This window comes from Anser anser, assembly GCF_964211835.1.
Source record: "Anser anser genome assembly, chromosome: 1".
NCBI classification, from domain to species: Eukaryota; Metazoa; Chordata; class Aves; order Anseriformes; family Anatidae; genus Anser; species Anser anser.
Window position 1 is genome coordinate 182,862,264 of NC_139720.1, and position 21,013 is coordinate 182,883,276.

Here is a 21,013-nt window from a genome sequence, read left to right on the forward strand (position 1 = left end):
CTAGAAATCCTGGCGCTGCCAGCAGAGCCCAACCAGTGGTGTCACCCCCGGGGAAGGGGCGAGGCAGGAGGGCCCGCCAGGTCGAGGAGCGGCCGGGGGCTTGGGTAGACCAGGCCGCCGCGACTGAGGGCACCGACCCTGCCCCACACAGCGCCGGCCGGGCTGAGGGCGAGGCCCCGTCGCCCTCTCCCCACCCTTCCTAGCAGGCTCCGGCTCCTCCTCGTCCCGCCTCCCTCCTCCTCCTCCTCCTCCTCCTGCTGCGGTGCCGCCTGCCAAGGGGACTCAGGAAGGGGGCAGCAGTCTCGGCGAGGCGGCAGCGAGGGTCGGGGGGCGCCAAGGCAGGAGGCAGCCCTCCCTCGCAGCTCCGCCGGCCCCCGCGCTCGTCCTCCCTCATCTCCCCCGCCGCCATGGTGAAGGTGTCGTTCAACTCTGCGTTGGCGCAGAAGGAGGCGGCCAAGAAGGAGGAGGAGAATAGCCAGGTGCTGATCCTGCCGCCGGATCCTGCCAAGGTGAGCCCGGCGGGGCACCGGTAAAGCCGGGGGCTCGGCTCCGCGGGACCCCCACCGCAGCCTCCGGACAGCACCGTGCCCCCCCCCCGGAGCGCTGCGGGCAGCTCGGTCACTTCACGGGCGAGGTGCTGCCCTGAGGGGGACACCACCGCCACCACGACATTTGGGAACGATTTTAGTCTTTTTCAGCCTTCGCCCCTGCAGCCATAAAACGCGGACGGGCCGGGAGGGAGAGAGCTGCACGGCGGTGTGCTCCGCGCCCCCCCCCAAGCTCATGCTTCTAAAATGGCTGACAGGAGAGCGAGCTTTAAAGCCCCGCTTCTCCCTACTTTGGGGTGGTTGGTGGTGGTGGTTTTTTTTTTTCCCTTTTCTTCTTTATTTCTTTCTAAGCCCGTCAGCGCTTGGCTCGCGGCCAAGCTGGCTTTTAAAACGCTTTTCGTCTCCTTTTCGTGGTGTCCCGTCCGGCCGTGTGTGAGCTCCCTTGTCCCCGAGACCCCCCTATCCCGGCTGAGCCGTGTCCCCAAAACGGGCTGGGGAGCCCTTCTGTGGGCTTGGGGCCCCCCAAACTGCCCCTCTGGGGGGGGGACGGTGCTCCCCGTCTTCAGACAACGCTTATTCCCCCTTTGGTGGCAGGGCCAAATCCTGCTGGCGACCTGCTCGAGAGGGTCAGCCTGGGGTTGGTTTCAGCACGGGAACAAAGAGCTGCCTCCCCCTGCCCCAAAAACCAGCCCCCAGACTCTGGAAACGCCATCGCCTTTCCCCCGGCATCGCCAAGCAGCAACAAAGAGCGAGGCTGCGAGCGCTGCACAAGTTTTTGAAGTGCAAAAACTGCAGGGAATGCAAAGGTCTCTGCTTGCAGTTCTCGCTGCTCCCCTAATCAAAGGCAGTTTTTAATGAGCAGTAACGTGATGTGCTCTAAGCTCTTCGAAAAGAGAGCGAAAACTTGAAAAATGGCCAGCTGCACGTAAACAGCGTGCCCCGCTGTTTTCATTTGTTTTCATAATCTTTTCGTGCATCGGGCCTCCCAGATACTAGATGGGATCTGCAAAAAGAGGGAGAGTTTGTTAATTCCCTGAATCTTTGTGATGAAATTCTGCCTGGGGAAAACTCTGTAGGTTTTTTGTGTGTGTGTTTGTGTTTTAGCATGATGATATGCCCCTGTGTAGGTTTTGCCGTGATTTTACAGGGCCGGTTTCTTTGCCTGCAGAATTCGTGTCATTTCAAAGCCAAAGGGATATCGCAAGTTGTCTTGTATGGTGACATCTTCCTGGGTACAAAAAGTGGTTAAATCCCACGCTTCTACTAAACGTACTGCATTTATAAAACTCAGACCGAAACATTTAAGTCCTTAGAAGAGTAAGCAGCCGTGTGCCACAATGTGATTATTCAAATTCCCTGCAATTATGGGAAATCTGTTAGGTGATCTGGGTGCCTACTGGCTGCTAGCAGGAGAGCCATCCTGTAGAAGGTAATTGGTTTCCCAAGTCCAGCTTGAGCTGTGGAGCCCCTTCCAGACTCTGGGTTTGGCAGCCAGTTTGATACTGAGCAGTATGTAAGCAAGGCAAAGATGACAAGTTTCTGAAAATGAAGGGTTTTTCGTATTACCTTGGAATTCAGCTCTGCCCTGGATGATTTTGTTTCCAGATCGCCTACCAATTTGGGTTTGTTGTTCCAACTGCTAAACAAACAAAATACAGCTGGCTAATTGTACGCTGGGGAGCAAACGCTCCTGACCCTGTCCAGATACTGACGGAAGCATGTTATTTGACTATGATTTCCTTAACGCAGAGCTGTAAATTGTTTCAGCTGAGGAAGAGATACAGGATCTCTCTTAACTTTGCGCAGGTATCATTACTGCTTTCCTTGCCTAGCAATGACAATTGCAAACATTTATTAACCAGGTCAAAAGGCGGTCCGGTTTCACAGTAGCTACTTGTAAGTTCTTTGGAGTCTTGTACTGTTATCAGGGGATGAACATGCCTGTTCAAGGCTTAAAGCAGCCCTAAAATAGCATGCGAGGAGCGGATGCTTTCTGCAGATGAAAATTCCAAAAGCAAATCAATGCTCTGGAGGGACATCGAGCCTTTGACATTCTCCTTGACATATTTCCATCTCTTTTTTTTTTTTTTTTTTTTTTTTAGCAGAACTGCAGACTGTACCTACCGGTATGCAAAAATCCTCTTGAAAAAGCTTTTTTGTGTTTGTGTGGTTTAGGACATGAATAAAAGCAGATTTGAGTACAGTATCTGTAGTTTTAGTAGAAAAGGCTGTGCAATCCTTGAGGGTTTAAAAGTATTGAAACAAATTGTTCCATAGCTGTAGAGGTATTTGGGTCTTCGATTTTGGGAATTTATCCTCAGATCTTGGACAAAAAAAGAACTGAGGGCCACTGCAAAGCTTGAGAACTTCAGTGTAAGTGCAAGATAGGCTCTTTGAACTTTGCCTTCTCTAATATAAATAGACTAGAAACTATTTTTTCTTTTCTCCCCTCTACAAGGCACTTCTATTGTCTATGCAGTTCTTCAGAGGAAAGGGAAAAATAAAGCACATCTGATCAATGTGTTATTCATATCGCTTACTTCATTGCTGGAAGATGCGTAGCTTCAAGTGAGGTTTGAAGGTGGTATGGGAATGCATATGGAAGAGTGAATGCTGGTAGGTTGAAAAAAGGTCACATCTCCAAAATGCCATGTGGGACATTTGGTTTCCCATCTCCGGTATCTTTGTAGACACCCAGTTTCTGTAGGATGATGGATAGGTCTGGATCACAAGAGTGAACGTGAAAAATGCCCGAATTAACATTTTATGAAGATTCTGTTACGAAAAAAGGTTCTGGGAGGCTTTCTGGTCTGCAGTAAATGGAAAAAAAACTTAAGAATGGGAGAGGATCAGCAGAACTGCACATTCGGAATTTTGTTATTAAGAACTTCCAGATTTGAGCAAGAGGTCTTAGTAAACCAGCTGATACTCATGAATAAGGACAAATAGTTTGAAATGTCTGGAAAAGAAGGATTCATGGAATAAGCTTTTAGGCTAATTTTTTGAGTCTTGTCCTGATGCTTTTCCCAGTGCAGTATCATGAAGACTGAAACTCTGCCATTGCAGGATTACTCTGAAGCGGATAATCTTCCTAGGGCTTGTTAACAGGGGTTTGCAGCCAAACTGTATTGATGATGTGGCACAGAAATGCTCTGACCTTTCCAAAATCTGCCCGATAACTTCTGATACGCACACTGATAGGAAATGTAATTGGGGAAGTCAGGAGAGGAAGATGCAAGCAGAGTAGGGGATGTAACTGGGGAACAGCTTAAAAAAAGCTTTTGCAGAAGGCAATGGTCTCACACGTTGGAATATTCTTAAAAGGAGTTTAAAAATCAGGAGTGCTAATCCTTTCTCTGCGTGATCATCCATCGGTATTGTGCGTTGTGGAAGGGGCTCCACGCTTACTGTAGGCACCAGTTACAACTCCGCTGCTGATTTTGGAATGATACTTCCATGCCACAACTCTTGGCCAACATTCAGAATGCTCTTAGCCAAGGTTCCCAGGCCATGTTTAACTTTCCACTTCGCTCCTTGTCAATACAATAGGTTATTTTATGACCCGGTTTCCCAACAGACAGACAATGCGTGTCATTTTAATGTTTTCCTTAAAATAAAGAGCCAGAGATGGTTTGTTCTGAGCACAGTTGAAGTCTTCAGACATCTTTTCAGAGCACGTTCGATAGCTCGGGTCCTCCCCAAAGCTCTCTGGGCCCTCAGCAGCCCGTGGGCAGTTGCTCCCTTGCACTGGAGGTGGGTGACAACCTGATTTTTTTCCTGGGTGCTCAGCTCAGAGCATCTTTACTAAATACAGCTTCATGCTCAGAAGCTGTGGATTCCCACGTACACATCACAGCTGACCTTTGGGTAGCTGTATCTGCAGAGGGATTTTATTGTGAAGGTGTAAATGTTAAGAACTTCAAAAGCAGCAGCTTTTCTGCATTTATTCCTTATGAGAACATTATTTCTCCTCACTCAATCTTTTTTTTTTTTCTTTTCCAGTTTAGCTTAATCTTTTCTAAAGTGCGCTAAAATGGGAACTTTTAACGCAGAATAAGAGGGCCCACCTGGGAAATAATGTTGAGCAACTAATGAGCACTATTTTTCCACATAGAAAAGCCCTTAGATTTTGCATAAGTGGTTTTATATGATTCTGAAATACAATATTGCAACTACAAAGCTAACGCCTTTGTGCTTATATATAGAAGTACACATCCTATATAACATATATGGTACATATTAGTATATACACTCACAGTTGTTTGCTTATTGTTTTGCTGTTAGGAAAATGTTTTTTCCCAATTTGTGACATTTTTGTAGATGGACGTTTGGTGGTGTTGGTTTCTGTTTTGTTGGAGGGGCTTTCTTACTCCTCTCATAGCCTTCCTCCAGCCAAATTTCTGGTAAGGCTTTGTGTTTTCCTGTATTTTCCCTGATGCAACTAGGTCATTAAACCAACAGCTTCTGCAGTCTCTCAGAGCAGTATGAATTAAGAGATGATTATTTTAAAGAGGCCAAGAAGAAAAAATATCTGGCAAACTGAATTCTTTCCCCCCTTCTCCCTGACTTTGGTAGGGTTTTAGTGAGAAAGCCTCAGACTTCAGAAGCAAACCCTCCAGCGTCAGGCATGAGGGTACCCAGGATTCTGATCCAGATTTGGTTTCACGGGTAACTGCAGGCATAAATTTAAGGAAATTGAGTTTGCGTAAACAAAACTTGTGGGAGGGATTGTTCATAAGGAGCTCTTCCTAAGAAAAGAAGCCTTGTGGCTGTTGGTGTCCCATGCATCCTCTTACGTGGGGGGTCTGTGAAGCAGTGCAGCTTCCTGGGATAACATCCCTGTGGTCTTGAGATGGTCAACTCCTAATGCTGTTTTGTAGACCTTGCCAGCAACTGAGAGAACAATACTCAAACAAACAAACCAACCGCAAGATCTTTAAAATTTGTTCTTTTCCTCAAGTGCCTCTGAAAATCTTGCCCAGTTTCAAAGCTCAGTTAGGGATTTGGGGTTAGAGGTTAGGAAGTCAAAAAGTGGTGTTGGAGAGCCTGTTTTCATCCCATCCTCAAGTTGTGGAGATGAACCTCTGGGATAGAGGAGTTCTGCCAGTGGTTTGTATCTCACTTCCTTTTCTCTCGTCACTTCCCGACATGAAACACAAATACAAAGCCTTAGTTTGGAAACACAGCTGATTCCCAGAACAGTATTTAATATTTGAAACGGGGTGCTTTCTGCCAGACCTTTGTGATAACTGCATGGTGAGTTTGTGTCATTTATGGTGTTGGTTGTGTGAACAAGAACTGGCATCCATACACATGAAGGCAACAAGAACATTTTACACAGTTCTGTATAGCTTCTGCCTTCAGATTAACAAACTCGTACATACATACTTGGCCTGGGCACCCTGCCTTAAAAATTTATTTGGAGAACTTCCTTTGTGTATAACATTGTCGCGTGACCAAGTCTGTAATTAGGTGAAGCTTTGTATAGCACAACGTCTAGAAAAACTACCCTGCAGCTGTAATTGTTGTTGTTGATGCCATAAATTCTTTTCTTATGTTCACTCATGTCTTGCTGTGACGTAGTCTTCTTCTCTCTGATGAGATTCATGAAAGCAGCTTGAACATTAACATGGCAGAGCAGCATAAAATGCCACATAAACAGGTAATTGAAACCAAAAGTTCTGATTTAGTGGGAAATGCTCAGGTTTAGAAACTTTGTTTGTTCCTGAAGATTTGGATCAAGATGAGAAACTGCACTTTACTGTAAAAGCAAACATTCCAATGAAAACTTGCTTGGGATCATCAAATATTTTCAAGGGAAATGTCCAAACGCTTTAGACTCCTTCTATTCAAACGAATGTTTACTCCAGCATATGAACGTCTATCTCAATAAAAGTTTAATTTCAAAACGTGTGTATATATTTTTCCTGTTAAGTATTTTAATTAAATGTTTATGGCTGCAAATTTAGTCTAACACTTTTTTTTTTTTTAATAGACTCAAATAAATCATGTTTCTTTTTGCCTGGTGTTTTCCTCTTTTTTTAATTCTACCAGAAATTTTTTAAATCTTGATGTTTGCCAGTGGTCATTTGTGTATTTGGGGTGTTGTAAGAATGATAAACATACTTAGCTCCAGTAATGTTTTCATTTAATTCTTCTGCAGTGGGTGTTTGTCAGCATTTTACACATTTGATACTCAGTAGCCACTAGCTACAGACTCCTGATAACTTACACTCAAGAAAATAGTCCTGTCTGACTCTCAGGGAATCTCTTTGAAAGCAAATCTCGCATTTTTTTTTAAGTCTTAGTCATTTAAAATGTCCTTTATTCTGTGCTTCTAAAGACATGACTTACTTAAAACCTATGAACTACTGCTGGGATAAGTAGTGGTGTGTTCTGTTTGCTGTTGCATAGGTTCATTTTTTTTCCCCTCCCATTTATGCAGTGACTGACAAAGGTTGGCATTATCCGCTTTTAGTCTCCTGGTCTATATGAATAATACAACATTCATTTTCGTACTATTTATGTCCTGCTTTTCATCCTCGGTGGAAATTACTTTGAATCTACAGATGAAAAGCATGCTAATTTATAAAACTCAGATATCTGTCCTAATTTTCCAGATGTGGTAAACTAAAGGAAGGAGAGAATTAATAACGTTGAGCCTGCAATAAAATCAGAAACGGTCTTGCAGCAGACATCATGTGGCCCAGGGTTTGGACCACAGCGGATGCAGAGCCTCCAGCTCTTATCTGAGCCATCCGTGCCGCATCCCCAAGCAAGGCTCCTTTGTGCGACAGCATCCTTATGGATCTTACCGTGAGCAAACAGGCGAAGTAGTATTTGCTCAACAGTTATTACAGGGGTCTTGGAAAAACTAAGCTGATGGTTGCCCTTTCAAATAGTGTCTGTGAATACGAATACATATTTTTTAAAACATTATATATTATAATGTATATAAAGCATGTAATATTTATATATACATAAAAATAAAACCCAGGTGTTTGAGGACTAGAGCTCCTTGAATATAAATTCATAGGTAATTTGTGGCTCTTTTCCTCCAAAGATTCAGCAAACTCACGCTTTCCTCTGTTCTGAGGGTAGAAGGAGACAGCGGAATAACTGGAAAAAATGTGCATTGAGGAGCTCATAGGTGGAGGGAGCAGTGATTTCTGGGGTGGGTTGCTCCCTCTGTGCCCTGTGCACAGATTTAGTCACCCGGCTGCTTAATCATCAAGGTCTCCTAATGAATTTACTGTAAAAGGTATGGTCTACCTGCAAAACCGCGCAGCTGCACGTGTTAAAGCACAGTCCCCTTTGCAGAGCAGGATGTGGAGCGTGGCGCTGAGGCTGCCGCGTCTGGCAGCGGGTTGCCTTCTCCAAGGTTAGTGACTGCAAGAGGTTCTCTCTCTGTGTCTGGCGAGGTGTGGTGGCTTCACCTTGCTAGGCAGCAGAGCTCCACCACACCTACTCTTGCACTCTGCTGCCTGCCGGTCAGGACACGGCCAGGTACCCAGTGCTGGGGTGTACGGCCTCCACTTGAAGCCCCGGATAGTTTAATTGCAGCAAAACCCATTAGACTGTTAAAGTAGTTTCTTCCAGAAAGCGTGTGATTAACAGTGAGCCTTCAAGGTCAGCTCTTCTGTGTTGCTACTCTTGAAGCGCCGTAACTAAATGCTAGTCTGTGTTCGCTAGTAGTGCGCTATCCACTCGAAGAGCTCAGCTTGCTGTACAGATACTAAACGTCGTACTTCAGGAATGTATATATTAGCAAAGTATGTTTGTTGGAGGTCGAGCTGCCATTCCGAGTGACCCCAGCAGGCTCGGACCAAAACGGGGTGCCTTTCAGAGCAGGGGAACGAAGCAGTGGTCAAACATTGAAAGAGGAGAGCTTCAGCAGGGTGAGAGCAAAACGTTTTTCGCTCAGAACTGAACACTGAAGAGGATCCCCGTGGAAGGGGGCGTCAGGGCAGGGTCAGCCCCCGCAGGTTTTCACAACCCGATCGGACAAGGGTCCTGAGCAACCTGGTCAACTCGAGCATCTCTTGAGCAAGGGGTTGGACTGGAGACCTCCTGCGGCCTCTTCCAAGCCGAGCCGTTCTGTAGCTCTACAGTCTGCTTCTGAGAGAAACCGAGACGCGGTGCTGTAACTTGCTTGAGCTGACATACCATCTGTGGCTGAACTGGGAATAGAGTTATTAAATTGCGAGGCTCAGTGGTGCATATGTGCATGCTAATGAGATCTCTTGGGTGAAAGAGCCATCACCGTTTGGGAAAATAGTCTTGAGAGAAATCTAGGTTAAATCCACATCGCGTTCTGCCATACTAATGTCTGAGATTCAGTCAGAGGAGGAAAAGCAGAGAAATGTTCAGAGATAAGAAGCGAGCAGGATAAGGAAGAGACGGGAACTGGAACAGCCAAGGTCAAAAAGATAATTTAGTATTGATCTATTTTAAATGGAATAGGAGCCTTCTGGGTTCCTGTTTTCGAACAGTGATGCTAATTCAGGATAAAGTTGAGACAAATATTTCACTTAAAATTATAGATTTATTTAGTGTAGTTTTTATAAGTTTGGTAAAACGCAAGTCGATTAAGTCAAGGAATGTGGGTGGGGAAACAAGTTCCTTCTGGCAATGTGCAGAAACAAAACATTTTTCAGAATCGGACGGTTTATAGAAATGTCATGTTTGGCATGCTGTATCCTTACAGGATGTAGCGATTTTCTTTTCTGAAAGCAAAAGGTATTCTGGAGAATGTGCCGTATAACCTCTTAGGTTTGGGGTTTCAACAACATAAACAGCCCTCAGGCACCTCTTGCCAGATAGCTCTGCAAGTTTACTTGTGTGTGTTTCGGTCTGCCTTGCAAGCTTATACCAGAACACTTCTCTGCTCTTAAAATACTCAAGGAAAAACAGATACGGAATGCAGAGCGAATGTTCTTCCTTCTCGTTTATGAGAATGTACAGGTAAACTCATCACCATGTATATCACCGAAAATACCTGGCTTCTAGCACCTCTTTACTAGCCAAGCTTGGAAAAAGTTCTCTATTCTGGCGATTGCAGCTCCCTGGCTGTCAGTGGCACAGTAATTCAGAATTGTGAATCCAGCATGCAGGCATTGAAAGGCAATGGACATGCTGAGCGATGCAGATATCGGGAACTGGAATGCTCTTGTGAGGTTTCAGGTGGGGAGCAAGGGGATGGGGGAAGAGGACAGAAGGATGGTAAAGCCCCAAAGTGAAGGAAGCAGCTTAGCCTGTCTTCCCAAGCAGGCAGCGTGCTGGCACTGTGAATGGTTTGTCTTGTAGAGCAGTAGTGAAAGGAGGGAGTGGAAATAAGGTGTGCCCAGCGTGGCACACCAGCAAACACTACTTTGGGAGGGGGAAAAATACAGGGGCACGGACCTGGGATAAGGAAGAAGTTACAGGAAGTCTTGAAAATACCAGTTCTGGTGGTGAGAGAAGGGAATCGGGGGATCTTGGAAGTGAAGGGAAACAAAAGGAACAATTTGGGGAACATAGTTTGGAGAAAACAGAGTGAAATACAATGCATGTGCAATCGCTGTAGACAGCCTGGGATGAGGTTATAGCCAAATGTTGTACACAAGAATCACCTGGAGAAAGTCTTTGCCTCGTCACACAAGCAATTAAAATAAAAAAAGTGGTTTGGGCATTGCTTTTTTTTTTCCCCACTTTCTAGTCAATGTAAGACCAAAGCTAACAATAACAAAGCTAACAATAACCACACTTAACAGCGCTGCTCATGAATTTAATCAAAGCAGAAGACTAGTTACAGGTTTCTTTCTCTGCATCTCCTTACCCGTTTTCTTTAATTGTTGGCTGCTATCAAGTTCTGTAATCTCTTAATCTCAGAAGTTGAAGGCAGCACTTAGGTAAATGAGGATTACTCACATCAGTTAAGAGTTGCAGGATCACTCTTCCAACACACGCTTTTTTAATTGTCCCTCTATCACGTAGCTGCGGGTGAACTGCTGATTCACGTCCTTGGCATTCACTTGCAGTTGTAATTTTTCTTGACTTCCTGCAGAGACATCGACCTACGTGTTCCACCATCTTTCTAGTTTTATTTCCCTTCACTCGCCTATTTACCGTGTTGTTTCTGTTCCACCTTCACCTCTGTCTTACCAGGTACATGCAACATGTTTCTGTCCATTAGTAATGAAATCCTAATTCTTCCTTAGCTTTTTAAGGCGATCTTGAGCTGGCTGCTTATATTAGTGTTTATTCCACGATGGTTGTGATGTTTGAACCAGGAAATGATGATTCACTTGACAGACACCTCATTTTATAAATGGGAAACACTCCCATCATTTGGTGAAAGGTAGTGTCTGACTAACAGAAAAAGTAACTTTGACTTTGAACTTTTGAAAGCTCTTGGAATGTATTTTCTTGACTCTGATGGATTTCCTAATGCACAAAATTTGTACAGTATTTTTGTATAGAAAATGCACAGATATTGGGACTACAGGAAAAGGTTCATAGCACTAGCTGCCTGATAGATAATTCTTCTTGATTCATCTACTTGGTTATCCAAGCTACGTGGCGGCAGCGAGCAACAGAGGAATTAGAATTAAGGTCTGGTTTTCCTGCAGCTCTTTAGGCAGAGAGCCTTTGGCCAGATGGACAAGTCCTCGTCCATCTTGCCAGAGGAGGAACTGGCGGCACTGCCGCAGAAGGGTTGCAGTGCCCAGATGCTAACTGCACGTAAACAACTATAGCTTGTTTTCGGGCTTCGTCATCCGAGTCGAAAGAATACGTCACTCCTTGTGGTCAGCGAGAGATCTCTGAAGCGTCTGTTGTATATGGAGCCTGTTGTTCCAATAGCAAGTTAAAAGAACATTGTACTAAAAATTTCGATCTAATTTTATTAGGAAGCATAAAGTTGCCGCTTGAGAGGCAGATGAGTATTGATGGCCTTCCAGTTCGGCAGCATCTGCCAGCTAAGTGAGGAGTCTTGCAAAAGCCTGCCTTAATTTCCCATCTGCAACAAGTAATAAATAGAATACCAGGCTTGGAGCAGTCTTCAGGCAGGAATACCATGGGAGGAATGCAGAGTTCTTTCTAAATTAAGTTCACTTTATATTGACTGTCTTTTGGGAGGGTTTTCCACAGGCATCAGAGCTGCAAGTCAGAGCAGGCAAGCTCGATCAACAGAACCCATTCTCTGTAGCCGTTGGGTCAGTATTTTATTCCAAGATTTTTTAGCTTCCTTCATTAACAGACACTTTTAGGGAGTTATCATTAGTTTCTCTTCTCCCCATTCCACTATTAAAAGCTGCACGTGGTCAATATTTGCTCTGTCTGCCCCACTGCCTTCTGCCCATCTGGCTAACTGGCACACAGAGGACCTCTGAAGAAAACATCTCTGAAGAGTTTCCAGCCGGTTCTACCCACACAAATTTAAAGTTTATATATATATGTGTGTGTGTGTTTGTGTTTGTATGGATTAGATGTTATTCTCAGATGCATAATTACGGACTGTGTATCATGCTACAGCCATTTTTAGTAATATTTTGTAATACTCAGCAATAATCTGCGTCTGGTTTCTCTGCGGATCAGAGCGTAGGGTGGACCTGAAAGGTTTTTCCCCCAAAATTGGTGTTTTCTTTTTTTTTCTTTCTCCCTACCATACCTATTTTTAATCTATGACCATTATCTTTTGCATAGGTGCACACTGGTCATGCAATATTCTGGGCTCCCCACAGTGTATGCAAGCACATCCTTCTTTTCTGGTTTAGGTAGATTCATATTGAGTTGATTAATATGAAGTTTTTAAATCATAAAATTGACGTACCCTTAATTTACGCGAAGGGACAATGTCTGATAATCTTCTTACCCATTTTAATACGAACTAGACATAAGCCTTGTAAATTTTTAGACTGCTTAACTTCTATCATTTTAAAGCAATTATATTCGACTATGTACAAAAAGCCACAAGGGAAAAATCCAAGTAATTACCAAGTCTAATTATACACATTTTCTGTCTCAGTATTGGAGTTTCTTAGCAGAAATTTGCAATGCTACCCCAAACACGAATTTGGTCCTTCTGAAAAGCATTATTTTTTTTAAAGAAAAAATGTAGCATTAAAGTTGAACTGAAAAGAGGAAGAGAATGTATGTGCAGTAGCCCCGTAATAATTACTGATGTTTGCAAGTTTAAGGGTTATTAACTCTTTTTTTTTTTCTTTTAATCTACTCTAGAACGGTTGATGCTAATTGTTGTAACTGTGTTTTTGTGAAGATTTCTCTTTAATCGAGAGGTGCTTTGACAAGGCGTTTGTGATACCATTTATCCACTAGCTAGTGTTTTATAGTTCCAGTAACAAGACACGATGCATCTGCATGTTATTAGCTGCTGTGGTCACTTGATGAAGGCACCCTTACTGAAAGCTGCAGTCTTTGGTGTGAGAAGAAGAGTTACAGAGCAAAGGGAATCCTGCCAACGCCTTTAAATCTCAAAGAAAATGAGAAGTATTAAATGATCTCTTATATCTACAAGAAAATGTTCCTGCAGGGCTCGGAGCTATTCCGATTGGGAAGTTCTGAGCTGATTAATTTAATTTTAACTTTGTAGGATTTAGTGTACAAGTGGCAGAAGATGCTTCTGTTTCATGTCTTGTCCATGGGAAGTAGGCTAATCAAATGTTTTCCAATTAGAACAATCAGCTCGTCAAGGGAAAAAAGCCAGCTTTGGGCTTGCATCCAGTTCCTCCGGAGGCATTTTGCATCAGAGAAGATTACTTGTGTGGCATCCTCTTCAGGTTGAGGATTCACCATGGAACTGGAAGTGCACGAGGCAGCGATGAGGCAGGAGAGAAGAGGACCAGAACAACGATGAGTAATTGTTGCAGAAGTGCAGAGGCATATTTTGTAGAGGTCAATCTTCACCTCAAATACACGATGCTCGCTTTTGTCAGATACCTCTGGCAGCGGAAAGCTGACCTAGAGAAAAATCAGCCAGCGAGGCTGCAGTGTCCTGTTGTACTGCGGCTTTGACGCTATCAGGGAACAAAGTGCAGTCCCAGCTACGTGGGGAGAGGTGCTAATTCAGCACTGTCCCTGCTGCTGGGATCTGCTTCCAGTTCTTGTGTTTTCTTTCCTTTTTTTGAGTCGCGCTTTGATCTCTCGCGGTGCAGAGGGTCAGATTTATGTAGCGTCGGATGGGTTATTCTTTTGGGTCAGTTCAGCCCAAACTAAGCTGTCATGGCAACAGTACAAAAGCTTAGCCAGCTTAGCCAGGACAGCTACTAATATGAGTATGATTTAGCTTCAGTTGGTTATTTATACTATTTTAACATAAGATGGTTTGAAACTGCTTGGTGGTATACCAAGTTGTCAAATTCAGAAGAGGAAATCCATTCTGTGTGCTTCTTCAACAACAGCAGGTACTTTCACTCTTACCTAATGCTTGTGGTTCCGCTGTACTGAGATGCAATACTTTCGTACTCTGTCTAAACAAGAGGTTAAACCGGGCTTGAAATCTTGCTCTAATTTTGGCTTGCTGCTTTTGGCAGGCTGTGGGCAAATCAATGCAATAGGCAACTGCAAACACAAAGTATGTTAATGCCCTAACGTTAGGGATGCCTGAAAAAATAATAATGATAAAGTTTAGCTTCTGGTAGAGGATTAAAGAGTTCTGTTACACCTATTATACACATCTGTCATCTTGTATATCAAAGCAAAATTATTTAGGGTGGAATTCTCATAAACTTGTCCTTCAGGTTCCTTCTGGCTTGGTAGAAGTGTAAAAGTTGCATTCCTTTTTCTGATTATTTTTGTGGCCTATGCAAACTTAATTTGACGTTAATCCGCATTTCTAAGTAGGTGTTCACACACTATATCCCTTCTGCACCATTTCCCAGATGTGTATTTTGTAAATTGTTCTGAGCTTACAACCTGATGGAAGAAGGGAAGAGGCAGTTGTTCCACAAACGGATAATTATCCTTGGAGGTAGAAAAATAATAATAATAAGCGAGGAAATAATATCAGAAAGAAAGAATAAAGGTGCTCTTTATATTCTTCACTAGGGAATATTTTGGCATTGTGTCCCAGAGACAGTTTGCTATCCGTTTTTCTCATATTCACTTAAAACCATTTAAATGACAGGTATTGAAAAAAGTTTCAGTCGGGTGTCCTCTATGCATTGAAATACCCAGGGAAATGGTTACCTAATGACACAGGGCAACGTAAAAATAAAAATCCTTGTTTTACCTGGTTTAGATTTATAATTGAGATGATGTATAGAAGAATCCGCAGTGAATCCCAACCTGACCTGAAAGTTAATTAGCTTACCGTGGGTATTACAGTCTATTCTCAGTCTCCGCAAGCAGCCAGGTTAAAAACCACGCAGCTACTAATCCTGTAATGCTTTCTACCGAATTCCTTAACTAATTAGTAAAGTAAAAACTTCTTAAAGTTGTTACTTGGCTTTTCATTCTGTTTTTTTTTCAGGCAACTGTTTTCTAGCCACTCTGGCTTCGCCTCGTAATGAATCACGGGCACGTGGTTTTTGGAAGGGACCTCTGGAGGTCTTCTGGGCCAGCAGCCCTTTAGAAACAGGGTGGTTGCCAAAGCAAGATCAGCCAGGTTGGGTCTTGAAAACCTCCAAAGATGGAGATTTCTCCATCTGATTTACTGCAGCGCTTCGCAAGGTAACAGAAAGCGTAATCTGGGGAATATCTTCGGAGTTGGACTCTAAATATTTCTGAATCGGGTTTTGGCAACTGTTGCCTGGCAAAGGAGCTGCGTCGCCACTTCTGTAGGGAAGATAATTGCAGCGCGCTGCAAAGGTGGGTTTCACATCACCTAATTTTAGCTGCATATGAATTAGGTGCCTCGTTCGTTAACCAGGAATCTCTCCCTATAATCAGTGAAAAGAAAGAAGTGCCTCCAAAAGGCTTTTTTATCCCACTCGGAGATGGTTGGGATGAGTCATGCTGGGGAAGTGCCGGCTTCTCCCCACCTTGTTTGTGCAGGGAGGGCCTCCTTTCTTTGGTGTCAGACTTGCTGTGATGGCTGTGGCCAGATGAGAGGAATTCCTTCCTAACTGGACCATGGCAGCCTGAGGGGGAGTTATACCTACAACTTCTTTTTTCAGTGGGAAATCGTCTTAATTAGCAAATACTGAAGAAAACCAATACCACATGAGCCAGAACATTCACTGACTATCACAGCTATCAGTCCCTTTTCAAGCACTCCCCTCCTGCTCTTCCTCTGTCCTGGTTGGGGTTTTTTTGGTTGGTTACTCGTAGTGGTTTCACCCTGGTCATCGTGCTATCCTATTGTTCCTTTGGCTGCGAAGGGATGATGAATTGCTTTGTATTTAGTTGAATTATCATATTTTCCCAGAATTATCATGGCTTGGAAGAAGGTGACTCAAATCATATTAGGGCAATATCGTGCTGTTTTTCTTGGTTGTTGTTTTGGGGGGTTTTTTGGTTTTGTTTTGTTTTTGATGAGAGTTATGCAAGCTCTCGAGGGAGGAAAGAGCATTGTGATGTCGCTGATAGAGGAAAGATTTAGCAAGCAGCAGCTTATTGCTTCGGATGCCTGTGGGGGCTGCATGGTTATGCAAACGAGTGCCCCAAAGGGGAAACATCCTGCCGTTCCTTCAGTGCAACACGCACAGCAGAAAGTAATGTGTGGCCAACGCTGCCTTAGGCACAAAGCTTCCTGAAGCAGGACTTCTTAAACCATCATTTTGTCATTCCCATTCTTCCTGTTTTGCCAGCAGAGAGGTGGTAAGGTCTATTTCTTGATGTGCCAGTGTAAGAAAGGATATATTTTGCTCTTCTTACTGCCTGTGATCTTTTGTTGGTTCTGCAGGTTCACTTAAATTGCATATACCATGCTAAAAAAAATCTGACCTTTCCGAACTGGCTTCCTCGCCACGCTGTTGGTGCATGGAGGTTGCCTGAGAACAGATACTTCTGTCTGCAGTCCCTAAAATGGCTCACAGAGTGTTACTGAGTGTCTTGAGAGATTTTATTTTTACTTTTCCTTGTCTCTGCTGATTTAGTCCATGACGATGGCGTTAAAAAGTGATTGTCGGTGCAAGTTTCCCTAGACCTCAGCTGAAATAGCTCTGCTTTAAATGTTTCAAAACCACAAAACCAAACGAAAACCATTCCCAAACGACTGCGATAAAGTGCTCGTGGCCTTTTCTGATGGCTGCAATGTTTGTGCTCGCTGGGCCCAAGCTATCTGCTGTGGTAGGTGTCTTGGGAACACCGTGTTGAAGGCCTCTCTCTGATCTATTGCAGGAGCCGGAGGATGTCGTCGTGCCTGTTGGGCAGAGGAGGGCCTGGTGCTGGTGCATGTGCTTTGGACTGGCCTTCATGCTGGCTGGTGTGATCCTGGGTGGTGCCTATCTGTACAAATACTTCGCATTCCAGGTAAGCCAAGTACATTTTGTTACGAGAGCATTGTGTGTTTTCCACCGCTTTCCTTGTGTTTAAAAGAGGAGCGTCTGACTAAACCAAATAGCCCTTTTGCTCTCTTTTTTATCTTTGGAAACTTCAGCCTTTCTACAAGCAAAGTGTATGGCCTGTTCTATCAGCAGAGGAGGGCAGGACCAAAGTTGGCAGATAAAAAGGAATAACAGTTTTTAACACCTCACGGAGAACGGATTATATCTAAATATAGGACTTGAATATAAGAACCCCAGCAGTGTCCCAGATTTTCACCCAGTATTTCTCATGTTCAGCACTTGCCAAACACTGAAGGTGGCTTAACTCCTTGAAAGCCTCCTTGTTTGACCCACGATTCCTAGACACATGCGGAACCGCTCATGCAAAGGAAAGGGACCGCTCGCCAGAGCGGTGCAGCGACTCTCCTCCTTCCTAGCCTCCACGGGGATACGAAAAACAGGCCCCGCAGGGGACTTTGGAGAAGCACAGTCAGTGTGGCTAAGCATGCTCTGTCAAGTCTAATCCACACTGACAAGACGAGATCTCTGACAAAACATATTTTAACTACTGGCACCGCCGCACAAAGAGCCCGGGGAAGGCAGTGGTGCCAGGGAAGCGGAGCGTTTACCTGGAACACGGGACATGAGAGTTAAATATTGTTTTCTTCTGGGGGAATTGTCACTGGGTCACGCTGGGCTTGCTGGGCTGTTGCCCAAGTGGCGTGAGCGCACCCTCCCTCCCGCAGAAGCTGTGCTGAGTTGCAAAATTCTCAAGGGCAGGAAAGGTGAGAGCATCAGCAGAATTTGAATCCCTCTAGCCCACTGGTGAGTGAGCACAATTGTAAGGTAGGAATTCTTGGTTCTTGTCCACGTTGTTAGGATTTTGCCCCCCGTTTTGCTAGGTGCTAATGTAGAAAGCAAAATGATTGAACATGAGAAATTCCAGTTGAAATTGCACTTTATAGTAGCTTTGGCTATCAAGTTAACCTGACGTACAAGGGAGCAGGAGTGCTACAAACAGCACAGTACATCGGTGGATTGGCAGGCTCAGAGCAGCTGAAGGCTGGCTGTATTACTCACTCCTGTTTCATTGGTGCTTAGCATGCTCTTTACCTTTCATGTGCCAGCAAGCTGAAATTGCAAATACCATTTAACTCAAACCTGTGATACTTGGTCACGAGCGAGATCTGGGTTGAAGGACACATTCAGGAATTGAACTAGTGTTGCGCTGAAGATGTGTTTTTTATGTAAAATTCTAAATTGCTGGCATGTGCATATGCTGAGCAATAAGGTATATGTTTCAAAAACTATCTGGCCTATAAATCTGTTACGTGACTTCCTCTGACTTAGCAGTTTATTTTACGCTCTGCTTAGGTGAGCCCTACTGCGTGTACTGTGACAGAAGGATGTGAACTGGTTCTTTTCATTTCTTTTGGTTACCTTTTTTCCATTAAAAACTGTTCACAACGAAAACAATTTATTTTAGCAACTGACTTTAAGAACTTCTCAAGCCCTGTAAAACTAAACAGCTTCATAGAATCACAGAGTAATTTAGGTTTGAAGGAATCTCTGGAAGTTGCCTGGTCCAACCGCCTTCTCAAAGCGGGACCAAATTCAGAGTTAGATTTGCTTTCTAAAGCTCATTTGGATGACCAGGTTCAGTGCTTTAAATTGGAGCTACAGACTGCAGTTAAATCATAAATTAATAACATGCATGCATATAGGCTTAAGAATTTCATACTCTTTCTAAAAATAATGCCACAGATCCTGGGTACAAAGCAGAAGACTAGATGTTAAGAACCTGCTTTTGGGATCCTGTTTGCCTTGAAGTCAAGAAGGGAAGGACTCCCACTGGGTTCAGCAGAATGAAGGCTTTGCCCACAGTCCTGTTGCAGATAGCTACTGTCTCCTACTTTGGTCTACGCGTGTGAATCAAATTAAAGGAAAAATATTTCATCTAGTCTGACAAGTTTTTCTTCTCTGTAGTGCTTTGAGAATATTAAACTTCTAACAAGGCTGCTGATGTTGTTGTTGCTGGGTTGTTTACTATTTTTAGCAGGGCGGTGTGTATTTCTGTGGAATAAAGTACATTGAAGACGGCTTAAGTTTACCTGAGCCTGGGGCAGAGGCTCAGAGCGCTCGCTACCACACAATTGAGCAAAATATCCAGATCCTGGAGGAGGAAGATGTGGAGTTTATCAGCGTGCCAGTCCCTGAGTTTGCTGATAGCGATCCTGCTGATATTGTCCATGACTTCCATCGGGTAAGAAATGTTTCTGAACAAGCAGAAAGCATTTTAAACATGAAAAACGCTCCCCCTCAGTCATCCTGATAAATGTACTCCCTAATTATTTTGGTGGCGGAAAGCAGAGGGTGGAGGAGGCAGCAGAAACGTTTTGATCATCGGCAGGCTGGAAGCAATTATTAACCGAGCATACAAAGTACAGCATTATACAACCGTCATGAGGTAGTATGTAAAGCACCACTTGCAAATACAGTTCTGTTTTTAGAACGGGAAAGATCTTCAAGCCATTTCCTTTCCTCAGTATGAGAAAGTAAAGAAAATACGCTTCTCACCGTGCTAACTCCAGCAAACCAGAGTTCAACCAACTGCTGTGGTGACGAGGGAAGTTTGGAGAGGGCTTTCATACCTTTGACCTCAACTTGCAGGGGCTGATTGTGGCTAAAGTCACTAGGTATGGTCAAGCGCCCACAGAGGTGCTGCCTAGCACAGCTCAAAAACCCCAAAGCAGCAGGAGAGAGGGAAGGAAACGACCAGCTGCCTGCCAGAGGAAGAGAGCTCATTTTCCAGATATCATAAGAAGCCTAGCAGAAGCTGAATTTTCCTTGTGCACCACAGGCTACTGTGTTTCTTAAAGGCACCAAATCAGGCTGTTGAAGCACTTGGAGCTGTTTCTTCCTTTTTTGTAGAAACAGCTTTAGTGGGAATCTCGGTAATAAATTTTTGGTAAGACAGCTGATGGGCTTACAGCTCTTGGTAGTAATGACAGAGCTGTAAAACAATTAGAAGTCCTTTTCTGTGTCAGCGTGATGGAAAGTGATAGCTATGAAATGTTCTATAGCTGGTTTTCAGGAAGCTAAATTTCTGTGAACATTTGAAGGCTTCACTGAACTGCTTTTTTTAAGCAGGGCTGGAAAAGAAGAATAGGGAAGTGTCCTATTTTTTATGCACTTAAGAGTTTTAAGTTTTCCAAGCAAAAAGAGTGCTATCTATCAAATATTCATAACCAGACTTGGAGAAAAGCAGAGCTTGCTTAAGCTATGTCATTTAAAAATATTCCTGAATATATTTAGTGAGCTTCTGTTAAGAGTTAGAGCAAAGCCTCTAAACGGGGAAAACTAGAAAAAAAGCAGTATGTAAGAAGTGAATGGGAACAATATAATATTAGAAACTTACTTTTTTATTTAATGGATTAAAATTAACTATGCATCTTTAATGCTTTGCTCTAAAGGTCAGTGCAAGGAGCATTTGCCATGGGCAGAGCACATACTCCTGTGTAATGAGATTAGTTGCACTGGCAATTGCTGTCCTGGTACTATTTTGACTACTGGTCTCGTGGTGCTCAGTATTTTACATACGTCCGCAGCCTTAGAGCTTTCAGCAGCTTGAGATAATGTTTTCTTAAGCAAGAACAGATGCAGTAAAACACAGCTCAGTGAACAGAACCATAGGATTCATCAGGTTTATTCCTGGGGCTTTTCTCTCTCTCTCTCTCTCTCTTAATTATCAAATAATGACAGATATTCAGGTGCTATAAAGGTGCTATAAAGATAATAATTCAGCTATGAATAAAAATTAACACCTCACCTGAGTAGTATTTTAGTAAATAAAGGGATTTTTATTTGTTACATTCTTTATAACGTGGTCTTTTTTTTTCCTATAGCTCGTTCTTATCAGCACCTTTTCACACTACAGCAAAATAAAAGATTTTGTGCAGGTTTGAGCAAGGCTCTATTATTACAAAAAACAGGCAATAGGAATAAATGAATACTGCATGTGATCCCCTCACAGTTCAG

The 21,013-nt window shown here is 43.6% G+C and overlaps 1 protein-coding gene across 1 annotated transcript in view; it reads left to right on the forward strand.

The window, feature by feature from the left end:
- The first annotated feature begins 69 nt into the window (after positions 1-69).
- The window catches only part of ITM2B (integral membrane protein 2B), a 26,943-nt gene continuing 5,999 nt past the window's right edge, over positions 70-21,013 (forward strand). Inside the window, exons 1-3 of the mRNA XM_083795981.1 lie at positions 70-509; positions 16,830-16,961; positions 19,032-19,238. Of these exons, the coding sequence (XP_083652107.1) occupies positions 408-509; positions 16,830-16,961; positions 19,032-19,238 (441 nt within the window). The 5' untranslated portion in view covers positions 70-407. The remainder of the gene's footprint in view (positions 510-16,829; positions 16,962-19,031; positions 19,239-21,013) is intronic.